Genomic DNA, 21855 nt, shown 5'->3' with positions numbered 1-21855 from the left:
GTGTGGTTTGTTCTCCTGGAGTCTGTTTGCATCATTATTTATTAATCAAAAATTGGACGACCGTCAGATCAAGTCTCAGCACAACAGCAAAGATAAGCTTCTGTTTTTTTATTGGCATTATTATGATGTATGTGTTAGTGTAACTGTTTTGGTCCAAGGCACTGTAATATAATACAAACTGCATGTCTGGGGATTTGAACTTTTCTCATACATATTTCTTGTTTAACTGACTTTAAAAAAGTCTTTGCCTAGACCTTAATCTCATTTTAGCACCTTATGTCACTTGATAATTGCTTGCACCACTTCACCTGGCACAGTGCAGAATCCTGCCACTTGCCAAAGTGATTTAAAAGAAAAAGGGGAAAACTGCACATCCACTAGACTCTGTGCGGTTCAAAAAGTGACTGCTCTCCCATAAAAATAAAAATATATACACATAAACACACCTAATTTTCCATCGAGTGTTTGTTTTCCAGCGATAAGTATTTGCTGTTAATTGGAGAGTTGCTTTTCCACTTACAAAGCTGAATTTCCTTCTTTATTTTGCTCAGAAGTGGGTGTTCTGAAGTGTCACACGTGTGAATGAACTCACTGATACCAGCTTATATAATCTCTGGTATGCTTTTGATTGATGGCTGCAGCCGGTAGTTTGCATAAATCTGGGATGTGCTTTGAGGTCACACCTGTGCAGGGTTTGTGACTGAGCGCAAGAGCGCTGTTGTTACCTCGGCAGGCAAAAACACAGAGTTGCTACATCACAATTAGGTCCCTAAAGAGACTATGGTTGTAGCGTGAAAGACACTAGGTGATTAATGCGTATAATTTATGTAATATTCAATGCTGTATTCTGCAGCGACATGTAGACTGACACTGTTTGGTATGTTCATGTCATTTCTTAGTTGTGTTTTTTCTCTTCCTGCCAGAACGTCTTAGCGAGCACTGAAGATAGAGCAGTGAAGCAAAAAACCCAGAATTCTTTGCAGAGCTGTAGGCCAAAGATAAATCCATGACCTTTCAGCAAATAGCTTATATGCAACATTATAAATATAAAAAACGCTTGTCATCACTTGAACCCGAGGAGTGGTAAGGAAGAAGTATCCACAAAGGCATCTTGAACAGTGGAAATGTTTTCAGTGTTTTCAATCCAGTCTGTAAATCTTCCAGACATTTGGCACACATTATGCTGTGTGCTGGAGAATTAATTAGATAGACATTTGGAAAAGATGTGATCTGTAGGAAAATGGCAAGATGGCATAAGGATAAGGCTAATGGATGTAGGCGACAATTTGATTTGCCGATGCTGAGAATTTGCATAATTTTGTAAAGAGTTTGTTGTCAAGAGATAAAAAAGATGCTGCTGTTTCCTTTTCTTACCTTTTACAAATGCAATAAGAAAAATAAATAAATAAATAAAACCAGAACCAAAACCTGTCTGCGGCTTTTAGTAGCTATCCCATTGATTCCTGAAGTAATGAAATGGGTCTTAGATGTAATAGTTTTTATTTTATTTTATCGGGAGTATGTGTTTTCATAAAAACAGCAGGGAACTGTGGCTTAAAGTAGAAGTTATACAAAAGCAAGTAAATGGTACATTTGTTTAGGACTATTTTCAGCCATGGGTACACATGTAGTTCTGTAGTGAGTACTCACATCACCAGTGTATATCATCTCTGTAAGTGGATAGTTAGCAACCCTTTGACTGTGTTGTATGTTGGAGGAATAATGGAAAAGAGACTTAAGTGTGTTCAGTGCTTATTATTGTCTGAATAGGAAGAGAATAAATGCACTGGTTATGGCACCACAGAGTGAAGCCAGTGAGGATGGATCTTAAAGCTGGTCTGAAAAGCTTGAAATTAATAAGCACAAACTAAAACGATTGACATTTTCTAGTTTGTGAGGATTTTTCATCTATCAACCAAGAAATGTCTTAAACCTTCATTCTTTCTAATGGCCACCAGGGGGGCGACTCCTGTAGTTACGTGCATCAGTGTTGTATATTAGTCTGTGGGGAAATGGCTCATCTGTGATCTTCAAAACGTTTTTAAACGTGTTTAAGGTCTAAATATCTAACTTGAAGTGTTACTGGATGGAAAAAGATCTAAATCGTGTTTATGCTGATTACATTCAGTGGCATGTGCCAATATTTTTGTGACTCATGGTGATGCACCTCTTGATTTTTGTAATCTGGTGCATTAACCCTAAAATGCAGCTGTGTTGACTGCACAAATGTACCATTGTATTGGTTTTTATGGCTGTTTTAATGGAATATCAGTACAGAATCTCAGAGATATATAGATATACTGAAGAAGATACTGCAACAATTTGAACAGATGAGACTTTGTGGAAAAAATTTGAAAAAAAACCAAACCCCAAACACTTTGCAATGTCTTTGCTTCCAGTTTTGACTTCTTCGCTTCCTATATCAGCGCTGATGTGGCGGCACTGTCTGAGTGGTGACCCCTATCATACAGGAGAGTACTGCACCTTAACAGCAAGCATAAATAGAAGTGACTGTGTGATGATGTTGCAGCAGCATGTAAAGCACTTTCGGCAGTCCACAGATCTGCATGGGGTTAGGTTAATTGGTGATTCTAAGTCGGTCATAGGTGTGAGCATGAACGATTGTCTCTCACTCTGTGTTGGCCCCGTGAGAGAGTAGCGACCTGCCCAGGCTGTGCCCAACCTTTTACCCTATGACAGCTGGGACAGGCTCCAGCCTCACTGTGATCCTAAACTGGCTAAGCGGAAACGGATGGACGGGAAAGACATGATGTTTTTGTACATATTGGTCCCAATTAGAGTCATGTTGTGTCTGGTGTCAAAACACCAAGATGCTGACGGCTGAAAAGCACTCAGCTTGAGGCTTCACAGACGTCACAGTGGTTACGGTCGTCTTGCATCTACAGCCTATTCACAGGACACAAACACAAACTGTTATTTCATGTCACTTAACCAAGTGCACCTTTTCGCATTGCGTGCCCGCTTAAAGGTTATAAAATGCACCGCATCTTCTTGTTACGCTGCACAGATGAAGTTTAGTAAGTCACAACGCTGACGTGTTCGCAGGGGACGTTTCCATTACCAATTTGCCACACTTGTGCGATGTGACAGTGAGAGTTACACAAACTCGAGCAACTTTTACGTAATGAGAAAAGAGAGAACGCCTGCGAGACACGACACCCACATGACTCATTATCAGCTTGTTCACACACCGTACCGACCGCGTTACCTTTGGAATTAACTTGTTGCCGGTTATCCGTGGGAGCTGCTGACAGTGAAGGGCAAATATAGATCTATTGGCATCCTCGTGTCCTTTAACATGATGTTATGGATGATGTTCTGCTCCCGAATGCCAGCAAAGCCTGAGGGCCACCCAGAGCTCAGCCTGGATGGAGAGCACAACAGCAAAAACCAGCAGCGGTGTTAATGTGACAGCCAGTAGCAGCTGTTAAGGTGGAGAGGTGAGACTGAAAAAAGCCAAATGAGATACTTTTTGCTAATGAGGCCTAGACATTTCTCTCTCTCTCTGTCTCTCTCTCTCTCTTTCAGCTGCAACAGTGTTATCGGTATGCACCTCGTTCTGCTTCCTCTCAGTTCCACAGCAGCTCCAAGGATTCAGCCTCAAACATAGCAATTCAGCTAAAACACTACTCAAATACCACTGGTGTGCCAGCAGTCAATTCCAGCATTTTTTTTTCCCCTTCAGAATGTAGCAGAATTAATGAATATCAAAATGCGCGGCTTAAAACATGCAGACTTTGTTTTCCTCGCAGTAGAATTAATGTGGCTGCTATCTCTGCTGTATGCGTTACCATTTCAGCTCTTCACCTGCTGTTTAGGGCTCCTAAACACTCTGTTGGAAATTAGTTGTGTTCATTGACGCTGACAAACCAATCAATATGGTGAACTATTTCTTAAACAAACGCAGACAGGTCTTAAGTTAATTGTCGAGTCAATCGATGAGGGGTAATCTCACCGTTTCTGTTTAACGAAATAGGCCACGGATGTCAACGCGGCGTCGAGCTAAGCCGAGCATTTGGTGGGAGAAGGGAAATGAATGGAAGTAGGCCAGTGAATGCAGCAAAGCATCGTAGCGGGCATTTGAATTTCAAGGCGGTGCGTTAAATCAAGTTAAGCAGGAGACAAAAACAAAAACATTGACTACAGCTTTTCAGAAATTTGCAGTGTGTGCAGCGTCAGCAGTTGATCCTGGGATTTTCCTTAACTTCAGCTGTTGTATATTGACTCCTGGCAGTGCTGAAAACTATAAGGAAAGAGATGTGCTTCTACTTCTGATTTAAAAACAAAAAACAGAGAGACAGAGCTTTAGAGGGAAACTTTTAATGCTCCTCTTTGCAAAAGCTGGCCACTGCAGTCAGCTCTAGCAAAGGAAATTTGTCTTTCCAGACTGATATTATGTTCTATTTTCAAATCAAATTTTTGTACAGCTGACTGGGATTGATTTAAGAAAAAAAATCTAGACATTGATCCTGATTCTCCCTAAGAGGAGCGAGAGCTTACGAGATTCAAGTTGTTGGAGGTTTTTTTGACCATTTTTCTTTTACTTTATCACCGCTGAGCCCGATTGATGCAGGGAAGTCTTACAGTTTGAAGCAGCATCGATTTCCTAAAACGGCCCCATGAATGCTCCCTGTCCTGATGATCCAATTCACTGATCCTGCAGGCTTGCATCACACTCGGCGGGGTGTTCGACAGACATGATGAAGCAGTGTTCCGAAGTGAATTTCTTGCCCTGTTCTCGAGGCTAAATGAGACAAAAGCCACACCTTGGATAAAAAGTGACAAAATGCCGAGCACATAACCCCAGTTTAATTTTCTCTTTCCAGATGGACTGGCTCACACCTGAGATGTGAAGTGTGTTATGTGAGCCAAGGTGTTTTCCCACCTCACTGGTGGTGGGGAGAGATGCTGCACTCCGTTGCCATGACAGCAGAAGTTCTCTTTGTTCTTGGGTTCCTGATGATGAGCGGCGCTCTGTGTAATCCTATCGCGACCTTACCGGTGAGCCAAGAGCGTCTGGAAAGGGTGTTGACCCAAGCTAGGGAGGACAAACATCAGGACAAGCAGACTGCAGAGGAGCCGCTGGGATACATGGCCCAGGAACAGCCGCAGGAAATCAATGCTGTAGGGCCCAACAGGACTGCCAGGTCAAACCTCAGCTCTCAGGCGCGAGGATCTAAAGGCGAGAATTCCCAGGAGCTGTGGAGCGAACAGGACAGCCTGAACCAAATAGACGAAGCTCCGACCAGTGACGTCACCCTCTCCCTGGACGCCATCGACGAGTACGCGTACCCAGACTACAGGGGGAAAGGCTGCATGGATGAGAGCGGCTTTGTTTTTGCCATCGGCGAGCAGTTCACCCCGGGCCCTTCAACGTGCCCTTGCCTCTGCACAGATGAAGGCCCTCTGTGCTCCAAGCCAGAATGTCCCAAGGTCCACCCTCGCTGCATCAAAGTGGACACTAGCCAGTGCTGCCCGCAGTGCAAGGAGAAAAAGAACTACTGTGAGTTTCGGGGCAAGATCTATGCTTCGCTAGAAGAGTTTAAGGTGAGCCCATTAACTGCATTCACTCATTTTTGACATGCTCCAACTTGAAAGGAGTGCTGACAGAACACTCCCTCGCCACGAGTGGAGTTTATCACAGGCACTACACAGGAGCTAGTTACCTCGCCTTGCAGCATGCAAGCAGGCAGGCAAATTTATAATGGCAAAGGTCAGCACTTGTCTTTTATTTCCCTTTTTTCGTCTCTGCACAATGTTACTGGAGGCTGAATTTAGCAGTGCAGCTTCAGCAGAGTGTTTCCATATTTAGTTTGTTGATACACATGATAAGAGTTACAGTTATAGTAGTGTTACAACAGCACAGCGCAGCACACTGCTGCATGTGGGTGTTTGAGGAAGAAGAAATACACTGGTGAGATGGTTGTTTTATCTTCTGACACCACTTTGAAAGGTTCGGCTCAGGACTGCACCACAGTCTCAGCGTTAGGTCTCATTTATCAGCGCCTAATGCTCCTATTTATAATGGATAGTGTCTCACCAGGTGGTTAGGGCTAATATGAGATGTCTTCCTCTAAGTCATGTTGTTGCCGACAGCTCTCTGCTGAGCCAAATCTACAGAAAGCCTCTACTGCCACTAGCCGCATACATCAGCCTTTCTGCTGTGTGAAGAGGGGGTGCTTTGAAACTAAGCAACAGGCAGGTTTTAATGCTTGATTGCTGCATTCTGGGGCATTGTGCTAAGTGCTACCTCACTCCATTTTCACAGTGGAGTGCCATGCGGAGGCGCAAGCCTCTGCAATCTACAGCAATGCTGGAATTAACCTTTGCTCTCTTGTTAAGACTACATGTATATGACTTTATACATGCAGCTGCTAAACTGAGCTTTGCATGGACACTGTAGGCTGCAGGCTAAATGTAATTCAAAGTGCGCTCTGCCTTTGTCCTACATTTGCTGTACTTTGAGATATACAGGAACGCTCGGATAACTCAGTAATTTCTGACTCTGATCACGCGGCGAGAAAATTGGAAGCATCTTCCTTCTTGTTTCCCATTCCTATTGATTTCTCCATATCCCCCTGATTAGATTGTGAAGTTCAATTCTCAACTCAGCCCTTTCTAAAACGAGGCATTCATTGGCAATGAAGTTGAGAAAGATGGGGCTTCCCTATAGATGTGGCTTTGAGACATTGAGTGCACGCAGTCTTTAAAGGAGCCAGACAGGCAGGCGTGTTTTGTGTGTGCAGGTTGAGAGACAGACAGAGCTGCAGAAAGGCAGGAATTTGGCTAAACAGACATGAAATAAATGAATCTTAGACAAAGATGGCAAGAAATCAATTAATATGGGAGGACTTTATGTCACCTGTGTTTGCTTGTGCATGTGATGAACTGTTTGTAAGAGTGTTAATTGATGTTTTTTTTTCTCTGATATCAGGTGTCTCCGTGTGAGAAGTGCAGGTGTGAGCCGAGCGGAGAGGTGCTGTGCTCTGTGGCAGCCTGCCCACAGACGGAGTGCGTGGACCCGGAGTACGAGCCGGATCAGTGCTGTCCCATCTGCAAGGGTGGTGAGTGGAGATGATGATTTCTTTCAACAAGCCTTTCGGTGACCAGTTCATTCCAGTGCAGTCGGTCTCCCAGTGGCATTGGCATGAAAGCCCCACTAGTGCCAGTTTTTGCTCAAGGGCACCACAACAGGAGTTATGAGAGCGAGGTAGCAAAGCATCATTTCGCTGACGCAAAGCAGGCAGCATGCTGCACTGCAGTGTGTGCAGTATCTTGCCACGTCGGATCAAATCTGTTTAAATGAAGTCACGGCAAACAAATATGGCTAATGAGCTCTGAGTCGTGGCCTGTTTTTGTGTAAATATTACTTTTTTCTCTGCGTCATTCTTAATGTCATTTCGAGAGTCGTTTGATTGATTCTGTAGCATATGTTCCAAATCCGTCTACTGTCTGGTACTGAGATTTGAGATACGCTTGCATTTTTTCCTGCTTCTGTTGGGGGGGGGGGGGGGGGGGGGGGGGGGGGGTTTATGATCCCGTTGGTTTGAGAGCGTCGGCCTGCCTGAGAAGAAGGAATTCTGCAGCTCAGAGTCGATTATATGAAGTTGTTTCCGATGATTCCAGACAGCATGTCCTAGATTATGCCCCCTTGTTTTCTTGGCGTGACTCTAATGCATCATGGCAATGTCAGCAACATTGCTTCCTTCAGCAAAAAGAATGATGACTTGCGATATGTATCTCTGACTTGGAATCTTAAAGCGGCGCAGGCTGTCTGCTATAAACAAGAGCAAACAATCTGCATGTGGAAAACAGAACCCGCTGCATGTGAAAGTGCTTCGTCTGTATGAACCGCTTACAAGGTGACAAGCGCTGCTGGTAGTGTCTTTTTTTTTTTCCCGGTAAAACTGCAAGTGAGATATTTTGATTTTCCGGGCGTCTGTTGGAACTTTTTACACATTAAATGCCAAATGGGAAAATTAGAAGTCGATTTGAAACAGATGATCAGATGATGATGAATGAATTTGGCTTAAATGAACAAAACACACACACGCACAAAAACACCTCTTCTTCAGCATATGTCTGCCATCAGTTCATTATCATTGCACCCAGAATATCGCATTAGCATTAGTCATGTATCATTTTAAACTCTGGAAGTATTATAGACATTAGAATTTGCATGTAATGAATGTTCATGACTAGTCATCAATCAGAGATCGTCCCGCTCAAATGAGAAGCCTGTCTCACAACCTTCCAGTGGTAGCAAGTTGAAAAAGATTGGTAGTCATAGAGCGTCGCTCGCTTTATTAATATTTGGCTGCTGTAATCTTGGGGAATACATGTTGGTCCTTTGTTCTTCCATATTTATTTATTTATTTATTTTTGCTGTACACCCACATTTTATATATATGCACATATTGATCATGCTGAGAGTGCTTTTTGGGCAGTTGTGGGCAGTGCTCCATAATTTCCCCCCTGTGAAATGCCCAGTGGATTAGCTGGGCCGCATTTGTAGGCACGTCAGTCCAGGAGACGAATGTAGATCCCGTACAGTATGCACAGAGATGTGGCAGATTGAAGAGAGCGGGCATTTGTATTCTCAAGTATCCCCAAATCCACGGGCTCGTTCACCCGATAAGGATTTTCAATTTTAGGTTGACGTCAGTCCCTATTACCATAAGATTACCACACATTACCTTTCAATGAATGCGGCTTGCTATGCAAGGGATGACACGTTATCTGGCCACAGCTAATACCGTCACGAGGAATACTGTAGCCCATGGGGATTGTGTGGTTAAAAGTGTTAACTACTCAGCCTGCAAAAACAGTAGGGCACGTCTTCTGTGGCGTTGTTAGAGCTTCCTAAATTAATGACCCTAATAACATCATCAAGTTAATCTCAGCTTGAGCTGGGAGATTTTATATTTTAGCCAACTGACAACCTCTAGAGCTGAAAAATGAAGCCAGTGTAGAAGTTTTGCTCTTTGTCAGGGGCAAGGCTGATGCCATTTCCTCAATGCAGCCATTGCCGGAAATTATAGAGGGTACAAGAAGGACTGGGCATCCTTTTTTATGGGGGAAAACAAACTTGTCCTGCTCAATACATCATTGTCAATATTAAATAACAAAATGCAATAAAAGTGCTAATAATAGAGGTGATATAACAGATTTTTTTAAATGACTGCCCGTTGTTTCCCGATGTGAGATTCTTTTTTCGTCTACCCAACAATGAAATAAAACATATTTATGATCGTAACCAGACTGCATTTGGTTTGCAGTTGTGCTCTTTTCTTATGGACAGCTGCATCTCCTCATGCATGTTTATGGAGGCAGGAGGTCTGCTCACAGTTATTTGCATATTGTGATTTATGACTTGTTCTTAACCCCGTGACACACCATTTTAAAAAGTCCAGGAAACACCCATGCTCCTTAAAATTAATGCTATCAGCTCAAATGTCTAACTTTGAAAGTTATATATGTTTAAAGGCGTGACTGATTTGAGTGGCACGTGTGCACGGACCCACGCACACGCAGTGTTGCTGCTAGACATCACCTCGGCTAATTGGAGGCACTCTACTGGACCTCTTGATCTGTAATTATCTGACAAATAATAGGGCTTGTTGTGTGGTTAATTATACCAACAGACCGTCCAAGATGTCTGTGCTCCAGTTTTTGGGTTTTTTTTGGTTTTTTAGTGTGATTCTAGAGTTATTCTGCTCATGTGTTAATTAGCAGGTAGGCTGTTCTGTACTGATGTATTTCACATGTACAATTATGCATGCAGCTTGCAAACCAAGCTAAATGGTGTTAAAGAACACCTTTTTCACTTATAACTTCCAAAAGAAAGTGATATCTTTGAAACACTAGTCTAATCTGGAAACAGTGACTGATTGGCAGCTAAGTGCATCTTTTATTTGTAGTCTGTTGCCCTTTAACTTGGGGAAAATTTGTTTTTTTAACCATATTTAAGAGTTTTCCAGTGGGGGAGTACCTGCTGGTTCTGGAAGCATTATTTCTTCACTCTTAAAACGTTAATGAAGCCCTCGGTGTGCTTCCACAGAGAAACACAGGAGCCTGCTGCTTGATTTAACATTACAATTATTTGCGTGCTCAGCTGGAAATCTGGTTACATTTGTGCACCATATATTCTGAATCACACCCAAATTGGCCAAAAGTTCAGACCGATCTGTTTTTACCAAACGCTGTTATGTTTAGCTCTGATGCACGATGATGATGCTCAATTTTCAGCTTAGTGACTGGATGTTTCATCTTGAAATGCGACCAGTGATTTCTCCCACCAGTCGTTTTACGATCAAAGGTCGTTGCTTTTGTACGGATGATTCAGTGAGTCATTCATCATGAATGTCCAAACCATTTGTCAGCTGCTTAAAGCCACTCGTTATGTTGTTTAACTAGAAATTGAATTGAATCTGCGAAAAAACATGAGAACCCAAAATTGCTTTCTCCACTTTTAGGCGCAATGAGACTCTGCTCAGTTCCATTATGGAAATCTGGACTTTCCTATCTGTGTTCCTTAATACAGTGAAGTGAAGGAATAAATGACCAGAGTGCTCTTTTAAACTTGTCTCAAATACTTGTTTTCATGCATATACCTTTATGACATTTAGCTAAAAGTAGAAGCCTCGTCTTCGTCATGCAGCGTCTGTCAGCCTGCTCTCTAACTCCTTTAGGGAGCATAATCTACAGGAGCACAGTGATATTTATGAGAATACAGAAATAGGCTTTGGCAGCATTTATGCCTCATTTGCGCAGCAGTCGGGCTGCTGTGCTTTTTTTGTTTTTAACTCTAGCAGGTACACTTTTTATGTATTTTTAGGATCGTGCCAATAATTTCCACTTCCTTCCTCACTTTTGCTCTGCCTCCTGCTGGTGTTTTCGCATGTTCACGATAGCTGTGAACATTAGAGCCCAAAGTGTTAATTGACACAGAATCGAGAGTCTGGTATCAGTGTGTGTTTAACAACTTCTTATTGGACGGGGAATCATTTTTGGCTCGTGATTTTGTGACCACGGCTGACAGGGTTGCGGCTGTGCAAACAGGAGGCGTAAGCACTCGACAAACAAACACCAGATATCTTTTGTGAAAGTCTGACTCTGCACGCTACGCCATCCGCTCCCAGAAAACTAAGATCTCTGTCAGGAACTAATACAAAAATACCCCCAAAAGATGCATCTCTTTGTGGACTTAATTGGACTTGACAACAAAGAACAATAAAAATGTGAAAAATTAACTGGGGGACACCTTATTAAATAATTGGAGGCTATACTAATTAGATGTAAACAGAAGTAAATGAGACATCACTCCAAATGACACCACTGATCTTCCCTTCAACTCCTCTCAATATCAAAACAATTATCCATCGGATTTCACTTTGTCTTTTATTCATGATGCTTCTTAGCCAGGTATTGCAGGCGCCATGATTTAGATGACGAGGATCATCGATTGTCAGCTCCCATCTTGCCGCTGTTGATCATGCAGCGCTCGATATGAGACAGCGCCGAAGAGGTGGCTCCGTGATAAAATACAGATGATGTAAAAAGGAAGAAAAAAAAAGAAGGGGGGGGGGGGGGGTGGTAGAGGTCGTCGACGGAGAGTTCCTCCTCTGGTTCTGTTGTTTGTCTTGTCTACAGATGTTGTTTGAGTTGTGGGCAGATGTTAAGACCTCCCAGGTTCCGCGGTGCATCCGAAGTGTCACATCAAAGCTCGGGCTCATTAATGAGAAAGAATTAAACACTCACCCAGATGACACCAAACGGGGAAGGAGGCTGGTAGTGTGCACAGGAAAGTTTTTTTGTTTTTTTAAGAAAAGCACAGAAGAGAAGTGAAAATGAAAGAAAGATTAAAATCTGTAGAGATAAAAAAAAAAAAACCCTCAGATGTGGTTTCTCGTTCAACAAGTAATCCCTCCTGTCTTTTACCTTCATTCCCCAGCAAACAGCCACTTCGCCTCTTTACGATTTTCCTCACTATTGATAAAAATACAACGAGGTATTTCAATGCTTGATAAGTTCATCAATTATGCACAGGCATTATCTTGGCCTTTTCAGGCATGCAAAATCAATGCTTATGGCAGAGCACCCTGCCTCAGATGTGTTATTCACCCTGTATGCTAGGAGACACTCGGGGAAGAGCCAGGGGAGGAAGATGAAAGTAAGAGGTATCACTTACATCCACCCCAGACATTTGTTCATGAATATCAAAGAACAGCTGTGAATGGGGGCAGGTTCTCATTTTTCACTCATTATCTTAAAGCAGTGGAACATATTGCAATTAAATGGTTTCATAGCCCTCAAAAGTTTGTGACCATCATTCGCTCTATGCCATAAAGTTTAATTAAACAGCATCGATTCATGCAAAGAACATCTAGTCAATGCGAGCTGAAGGGGGAAAACATGTTTTCTATAGTCTAAGCTGGAGTTTGTCTTTTTTCTCCCTTTTTTAGTTTTTTTCCTCCGGCCAATATGTTTTGACGTGTTGCTTTCCTTTTCTTGGACATATTGGTAAATACGTGGCGCTTTCCGTTCTTGCAGATTCTGAGCCAAGTTTTCTCTCACTGCATCTGCTTTTGAAGAACGCTTAGGGGAAAAAAAAAATCAATGCAGGAGAAGTCGCTCTTGTCTGCACCTCAGCCGTGGCTCCCCTCCCTCTTGTCCTTTGCTCTTGCAGGGTATTGCCTTGGCAACGCACGAGGAAACAAGTGGTGCTCTCCAAGACTCAGACATTAGGGTCAACACTAATCTGGAAGGGGGGGTGTGATAAACAGTATGAACCGGAGCCAAAATCACTTCAAATAGAGCAGCACGAGACACGGTAGCCTGGTTGCCAAGAGGGATACGGGCTCATTTAAACTAAGAAAGGCATGATTCATAGACGGGCCTTTTAAAAAAAACAGACATCAAAAACACACGAGGGAAATTGTTTGTATGGTTATAAAATGGTCTGGTTTGTCCATTTAAAGCATCCCCCGTTTCACTCTGATGCCACAGATAGGGACCAGTGCAGCTAACAGAGCTAGTTTCAGTCAATGAATGCAAAAATAATGCTGCTTCATTACTGACTGTTTGCTAAGCCCCTTAGGCTAATGTTGTTACACTTATCAAACACTTCTCACACCATAATGTAGCTTACAGTAATAACTGTGACTAATTTATCATTGAAATTCCAGTAGCATTTCAGCATGTACAACGATGGATTTCTCGCAGAAGAAAGTAAAAGCAGGCTCTTGGAGAAAGCTACTGTAAGTGTATGAAATATGCACACACATCACATGAGGGTAAAAAAAAATAAGTAAGGCTGAAACTGTTCATCCAAGATTTTTTTTTATTTTGAAAAAAGGGAAAAGTAAATTATACCGTAATGAGAAACTTATCGGTCGATGTTTCCTTTTTTCTGTTACATGAGAAAGAATTTAAAAAATGGGGAATACCTGATGAGTTGGAGTATCTAACACCAATCTAGCTGCACTTGCTGGAGTGTGAACTTTCCCAAACCGAATGACGAGCATGAGAACATTATTCTAATTTCACACATTGGCTCCCACGCTGTGGCTGTTCCAGATAATTTTCTAACGTAACCTGTAACCTCACATGATAATAAAGCTAATGGCATACTCCTCACGTTTGGAAAGGACACAAGACTGCTACTGATGCCAGTCTAACATACACACTAACGCTTATGTTTTTAGTCTTGGCAAGGCTACTTGGAAGGTAGCAGTGACCTCTAAGTTTTACCCTACAGAGTGTGGCATTTATTAGAGCCTCGTATGCACACAGTTGCTGTGTGCAGAGGAATCCAAAGCTTTCCTTATTACACGACAAACAAAATGACATCCAGCAACAGACTGTATGGTAGTAATTGTTGTTATAAATGATGTCATGAGGAAATCAAGATTAATGCATGCACTGGTTTAATTTTTTAGGCAAACGTGGAATTACATGCAGGGCATTTTGCATCTGCTCTAATAAGCTAATCAATTCACAAAAGGTTTCGTTTTTTCTTTCCCCCCCTTTTTGTTTAATTTTTTTTTGCTGGACCACAACATTTTTATTATTTAAAGGCCATTTTCTTTCCCATTACTGGACTTTGAGTTATGATTACAATAGCGAAAGGTCGCAATAATGACGATAATAGTTACTCGTATTATAGTACTACTGGGTCACTGAATGCTTTTCGGCTTTGGTCTGCTTGTTAAGTGTTATTTTCTACATTTCCTCCTGAATAAAAGTCCATTTTAATGTGACTCGAAAATACATTCTCAGTACAGGAAAAAACCCCATAGAGGAACAAAACGATACAAAAACATGTTCTAGGCCTGATGCCAGACCTTTAAACACAGTTTTTTTTTAAAGGATTATGTAAATGAAGGTCTTGCAGCAAAGACTGTCACCTGGACACTGCTGTGATGGCTCCCGAGGCTCCTTTCTTTAAAGGACATTGGTCACGACAGTCGAGCTGCTCGAGTGCAGCTGCGTAGCTTGGCTGCAAAGATCATCTGTGCGCGTACGCGAACCTTCACGCAAGGTGGCACTCCCACAAAACCAAAGAGTCAGCGGCTCTCTAAGCGAGGCGGTTACTTAGAAAACCAGTCTCACCGCGCATCTCTGAAAGAAATTATTCATATTGTTGTTAAATCCCTGCAAAGTCCTCCCTCTTTCTGCCCTTACAAAGCAGCCTCATTTTTATTCTGCATTTATAATGCAAATGTACCCAAGAAATGCATTAAGATGAGTGATTTCGGCTATTCTTCTCTTTCCATTACCTTATAATGCGGCTGTTTTTAACATGTCAGAATTAAGGGGTGCGATCATCAGGATGTGTCCTCGTTTCTCCGTCCATTATCTGGCGCAGCTACGGAGCCAAAAGCCACAGGTGCTAATGGCTATCTCTTTCACATGCTTCCCATGCCAACTTCTAACACGCTGCACTGACAGTTTGGGTCCAACTGTTCATGCACATGCACAGTCCATTTGTCTCTGCCTCTTTAGGTGTTTTTCAAAAGCTCTTGTGAAGCCTGATGTGCCCATAAAACCCTTTTTTTTTTGCCACAGTGAGTGACGGAGAGATGGGGATATATTATATTAATGAAACAATGACAAAAAGGTGGGTGTGATATGAATGGCAGAATAATAGGGTGAAAGGAATGAGTAAGCACAGCAGGGCTAAATCCATGCATTAATTAACACAAATGAGTGTCATGCAACTGTCGATGACGGGCTTTAATCCCGGCTCCACGAAGGAAGTGCTTTTGATTAATGCCGCAAAGTGGGAGATTATTTTTTGCATTTTTCCCCCTCTCTCCTAGCACACCCTTGACATATGCATCCCCTTACTGGAGACTCAGTGCTTTAAATGCTACTAATGATGATGAATCAGTAGCGACAGCAGCCCGGGCCACAAGATGAGTTGTTATTCAGATAGCGTGCGTGCGCGCGCGTTCATTTACAGACTTATAAACGTGTTGGGGTTGACATTTTGAAGGCCTCGGCAAACTGTTCACATTGATTGATGCGCAGGCTCGCTCCTTCTGGGCGCTGCGTCCAATCAAACGCGGTGGCTGCAGCTGAAAGACTCCCCATTTATCAGCATCTTAATTATACAACAGAGTGGCTCAAGACCTTGTTAGTGTAAGGGAAATAGCCATTGTTATGCTACACCTGTTGTTGTGGAAGCAATTCCCGCAGTGTTTATATTTTGCCGTGCGGCTGGAGAGATAATGGATGATTTATGAGCACTTTTTCTGCAGCCACTAGTCGAGGACGTGGGCACATTCACTAGACAAAAACATTCCCATTACACTTTAGGACCAAAAGAAGGTAATTCTGTCCGATAGGAGGAGGACACTTGTGTTTTTGTATTGTAAGCATGGCAAGTAGATTTCTTTGTACACTCCAGTGTTGGCAGATTGGAAGAAGCACCAAAATGAGTTGGACTACAGGTTTTATTTTCTCTGTCGACTCTCTCGGCTAGTTGTTCAGGTCTTAACAACCACTACCTAACATCAAAATTTCCATTAGCGAGAGCCAATTTCCTGCAAAATAGTTAAAAAAAGAAGAAGAAAAAGATGCAGTCCCTTGGGGTGCACTTCAAAAACCATATTAAACCACTGTGTAACAGTGCTTAATTTGTTTTTATGCACAATTCACAGTCCAGCCTTGAAGTTGCAGAGGAGAGCAGCTGCCTTCAGCCAGACATATGCTTTACAGTGCTTGTGGTTTAGCCAATCTAAGGAGCGTGGAAAGAAATGTAATTGAATACCTCTCATGTGCAAACCATACAAAAAAAAGAGACAGGATTCAGTTGAATGCCTTAATTTCAGAATATGACAGTGGATGAGATAATCGTTTGATACAGGTTATTGAGAATTCAGTGTAATCTTTATCCTGATGGGATCTGGGACTGAATCAAAGGGCTGTTCTGCTTAAACCATAAGTGGTCAATCAGTAGTCTGCAGAACATTGTAATGATTTCCCAGGAATGTATATTTTAAGTGGATTCAAAGCCGGTTGATGAAAGATGGCAGAGTGGAAGCTGCATAAATTCCACCTTTAAGAGAAGCGCAAGCCTGAGATCATAAAGGTAAAAGCCTTTCATTTCCTTGCCATCAGAAACGACTCTAGAAAGGGTGTTAGCAAATTCTTGATGCTTGTGTAGCCATTATTTTTTTCCGGGCCTCTTATATTCCCATAACAGAACACTATTTTGGGAAACAGTCAATGAAAAGCCCAGACAAGAGAGCCCGTTTTCCACTGAGAGAAATGAACTGACGAGCAGCAAATTCATCCTTTCTTTGACTGAGTGCATTCAGCTTCTCCTGGATGTCACGAAACTGTCTTAAAGCAAAATAAAAAACCAAAAAAAAAAAACCAACCCAAAAAACCAAAAGACAACCAACTGCACTGAACTCCATTTGGTCAATGCAACAGATATAACATCTAAAATTAGCAGTTTAACAATAACTGAAGTCCTGCCCCACTTTCAAACTGGCATGTGTCCCACTGGCCTTCATTGCACAATGTACTTTTGCACAGAAGGTTTTCTGTCACCAGCCTTTGTGAAAAGCTGAAATATATGGCCAAGCAATTCTGCCAGTCCTCCTTTATGACTAATTTATATTTATTCCCATCCAAATAATTATTTGTACATGATACTGAAACTTTGCCCCACCATAATAGCAACCTACTTCAGCTTAAATTGCACACCGCATTAGAAACATTAGAAAACAATTACAAAATATGAATGTTAAATGTATAAAATGCATTCAGATTGCATCAGCAAGAGTGACAGTATATCTGATGTATTGTAGAATAGCACCAGATAAGGAAACCACAGTGGAAATAGAGCTGCTGCTCTGTCCTGAGTGGAACTCTGTGTTCTGTGTACTGGAAATAGCCGGGGTTAAACAGTGCAATTGTTAAGCATGCACATTTGGCAGAGTCAGAATGCAGAGAACAAACTCCGGTGCTGTTAGTGGTTGATGCAGTCAGTGTATAGGATAATTGGTTGGTTGTAGCTGACTAGCTAACTGATGCATAGGTCTGGACTGCATCAGAGCACTGACTGTCTGGCATTAGGCTGTGTCCTCTCTAATCTTTAGCCATTAACATTATGTTTTCATAATCTCCCTTACCAAAAACACTCAATGCTGGCATTAGCAAAAATATACTCTAAAATATACTCTCCTTTCAGTTCTTCAATGCAAATAATTAATCCGCCAATGAACAACTCAATGCATTAAGGCATATAGAGATGGTCAAGACATCCAGTTGAGTGGCAAAGTCATGGTTGTTGGTGCCAGGTGGCCTGATGTAAGTATTTCACAAAGTGCTGATCTGCTATGGGATTTTCCCATGTCAGCCATCTCTATGGTTTTCAGAGAATGACCCAAGAAGAGACAATATGATGGTCAGATGCTTCGAGCTGATAGGAAGACAACAGTGAGTCAAATAACCGCTTGTTACAACCGTAGTATGCAGAAGAACATCTCTGAACAGACAGCACATCAAAGTTTGTGGCTGATGGGCTACAGCAGCAAAGGTCCAGCCTGGTGGTGATGGCGGTGGTAATGGTGTCAGGGATATTTTCTTGACTCACTTTGAGCATCATTTTAAGACATCGTCCTTCCTGAGTATTGTTGCTGACCCTATCCATCTCTTTACTGCACCACTGTCCATCTTCTGATATCTCCTTCTGGCAGGACAAAGCTCAAATAATCTCAAACTGGTTTGTTTAACATCACAAATGAGTTCACTGTACTCAAATGGCCTCCACGGGCAGAGCCCCTTGGGGATGTGGTAGAAAACGAGGTTCACATTATGGATCTACAGCAACCGTGTGATGCTGTCATGTCAGCACTGACCAAAATATCGGGGAAATTTTTGAATGTAGGGTTTTTCATAAAGTAAATGTTCCCAGACGTGAGTGAAAACAAGTATCTTCATGTTGATGTTTAATGTCACTCACCAGATTCATGAATTGAAATGAACTGGAGGTCAAGCACCAGTTTACCATCCTATTTCATAAATCATCCATGCCACGGCTGACACAGGTGTCTGCGAATCTGAAGAATTTATAACTGATTGAGATCCACTGAGAAGCACAAAAGAACATGACTTTCAGTCGTTTTCAGTCTTTGAATTGCGTTTTCCCGTCACACCGAGAAGAGCCCTTGGCCGTTCAAAAGGCAAAAAAGAACCGACAAGTGCAACCTTAAAATGACTTCTGCACGTACATGAAGGGAATTTTCAGAATTTTAACAATAAATCAATCCCCTTGACTATCATCAAGTTTGTGTTCGTTTAATCTGACCACAGCACAGGTCCCACAGCATTGCAAATCAAAGGAACAAAGCAAATCACGCTCTCAGTGTGAGTCTGACCTCGATAATGTGACACTGTGCCAACAACACAAAAAGAAACATATTAAAAATGGATGAGCTAAATTTGAAATTCCACTGTGAAAGATTTGAAAAAGCCCTGCTGTCTGTCGTGCCCTGTTTTCCTCTTTATTTATTTCTTTTATGTCTGTACCACCTACAGGGCCAAACTGCTACGCGGACACGGCGGTGATACCGGCTGGCCGAGAGGTGAAGATCGATGAGTGCACAATCTGCTACTGCACATACGAGGAAGGCACGTGGCAGATTGAGCGTCAAGCCACCTGCAGTAAGAACGAGTGCCAGCGGAGCTAGAGACTGGCACGGCGACGAGAGAGGGACATTGGCACGCAACACCAGTGCCGAGCCTCATGCACACTCTCAGCCTTTCACCCAGTCTACCGGGCATCAGGGTCGGACAGCACCCCTCAAGCATTTCAGCATTAATACTGTAGTCACTCCTGTATTACTGAAACGATGCTTTTATGAAAGTTTATAATCCACACACAGAATATCTATTTATCTATGTATTAAATTATTTATGAATATATGTATATGAAATATAGGAGTCATTAATGCTGAAACAGTGGAAGACTATTTTTTATAGTATCTGTATTTTATTAAGCAATGTATTGGACCAGAGGTCAATAAAACAACAGAATGTATAGAACACACACAGCTGTCTTTGGAGGTGCAAGCCTCAACGTCTCTTAACCCGCGGTGTCATCCGACAAATCTCGACACCCGTCCCTCTACCACCAAAGTGCAGACCAGACTGTGCGCGATTCATTTTGCAGTGCTAGGGTGCAGACTTGCTGTGTAGGACAGCGCAGTGCAGAGTTACAGGCGAACAACAACGAAGAAAGACGAGTAAATTCACGAGGACTCGACTGTTTCCTGATTTCTTTTATCCTTTTTTTCTGGATGTTCAAATGTGCTTTGATTTGAAAGTGCTTTTTTTGTATTTCTCTCGGTACAGTGTGTTCATGTTTCAAATAAATGCCATTCTGTGCTCTGTAAATGCTCTGACGGTACCTGTTTTTTTTTTTTTATAGCTGTGAGTTTTTATGTTGATGGTGATTTGCATGTACAGACTTGCTACCTGGAAAAAACAAAAAGCTCGCAGTTTCACTTGAGTCAACAAATGATTGTCGATGGTTTGTTGTTTGGAATAAATGATCAGAGTATCAGAGGAGCCTTTGAAAGTGACAAATCTTCCCTTTTTAGATGGGAACGTTTTTTGGTTTTGAAGTTCCTGGATGATATCTGTGTGAAAGCTACAGGTAAATATTTAATAAGTTGTCAAAGAGGATATTAAGTTCCTCGGTAATGCAGGGCTTTCATTTCCGGTAGTTATAAGCATCCCAATATAAACATGAGCCCTTGGAAGTGCAGATGCTCCGGAGTTGCCCCTGGATTTCCAACTCCATTAATAAAGCCCAGACTGGACAATTCGATCTCATTGATTCCAATTTGCTTCCAAAATTTGGAAACCGAAAGGTCATCCGACTTGCTGCATATATGCTTTTTTTTGCCTTTGTTATTTTAGTTTGAAGATTAATCAAACGAATGCAGAGCCGTAAGGGCCAATCGAGCAGCAGATCAAAATGAAGATGAATAATTTAGGTCCAGGTTATGAACACTGAAAGGCAGGCTGGCATAAACGCGTGCATATGTTGTGTTCACGCTTTCGCCTGTCATCTTTTGCATTAGCAGCAAAGCTGTGTCACCCTCTGTGCAGCGTGCTGGCCCCGCTGCAAAACTTTGATCAAGAGGTTGCCAGACAACGATGTTGCATCTCCAGCGGTGAGACGTGCCTGTCAAACAGCCGAAGGGATCGAGGTAAATAAGCCTAAATGCATGTACATGCTACGTGACAGGCTTCTCTCGGAGCAGCGGGGGAGCAGTGGCACAGATCTATTAAGGTTTTCTGGCTGTCCTTAACTCCGCTATTCCTATGACTGTAAGTGTCCTCTCAAATCAGGCTCATTCATTCAAGGAAAGCTGGACTTGCTCTTGTGCATACAAGTGGTAAATGATTGTGGGATTTTTCTTTCCTATACACAAATCCCCCCCACAACACACACACACACTCTCTCGTTTCTTCCATTTAGAGGGATTGCTGCCATTTTTATCTGTATAGTCTTTCATTTTACAAGATGATACTCCCTTATGTGTAATTTCCCAAGCAGCTTACCTGCTGTGACTCAGCCTGTAAAGTAATGGCTCCATCACAGGGCCTCTATCAGTTCCCTTGAGCGTCTCTGTCCAGGTCATTAACATTCAAGATTCTCTTTAAATCACTTCATATTTCAGCAGTTACTTAAGATCAGATCTGTGTATTGGACAAAAGAATTAGGACTGGGCATAAAGTGTGCTCATCAGAAACGAGGCTGGGTGTTTTACTTTGAAATAAAATTCCCAGAGAAGTAGCCATCTACATTTCTTCAAAGACAGGCCATTAATTGGATACATCTGTTAGAGAAACCCATAAGAGATTAAGCCCGGTCTCCCCAATGCTGCAGCTATGTAATTAGGCTTCTCCCCTGTTCTGGACAATGCATGCTGCTGCGCTGAGATGAAATGTGTTCATATTACAGTAGGTGATGAAATTCATTACTTATTTATAGCAATCGGCCGGCTCTGTCATTTGAAATGAAAGCATCGCGTATTTTGAGAAACCAACCAAAACTCTCGGTCAGCGAAAGAAAGTTGAAATCTTCATCGGCGTGAAGACGTGACTTTGAGCGCAGCAATGTGACATAAAATCAAATGTCTTCCGCAGTTATTGGCTCTTCAGAAGAGATTATGAAATATGTTGTAAACTTAATGGCAAATGACACAATCGCTGAGCTGCAGTGTCGGCTAATGAGTAAAATCCTGCAGCATAACACACACCTCTAATTCCTTTAGTCTATTTTATCAGTTAAGCCATCTCTGT

At 42.2% G+C, this 21855-nt stretch overlaps 1 protein-coding gene across 1 annotated transcript in view; it reads left to right on the top strand.

Moving 5' to 3' along the window:
- vwc2 (von Willebrand factor C domain containing 2) overlaps positions 1–21855 on the top strand; it is a 26985-nt gene extending 5130 nt beyond the window's left edge. Inside the window, exons 2-4 of the mRNA XM_085183481.1 lie at positions 4848–5568; positions 6956–7085; positions 19078–21855. Coding sequence (XP_085039607.1) covers positions 4927–5568; positions 6956–7085; positions 19078–19229 — 924 coding nt within the window. The 5' untranslated portion in view covers positions 4848–4926 and the 3' untranslated portion in view covers positions 19230–21855. The remainder of the gene's footprint in view (positions 1–4847; positions 5569–6955; positions 7086–19077) is intronic.

The sequence above is a fragment of the Neolamprologus multifasciatus genome, chromosome 13, assembly GCF_963576455.1.
Source record: "Neolamprologus multifasciatus chromosome 13, fNeoMul1.2, whole genome shotgun sequence".
Taxonomy (NCBI): domain Eukaryota; kingdom Metazoa; phylum Chordata; class Actinopteri; order Cichliformes; family Cichlidae; genus Neolamprologus; species Neolamprologus multifasciatus.
Note: the sequence above shows the minus strand (reverse complement) of the source record. Positions and strands in the feature narration are given on the sequence as shown.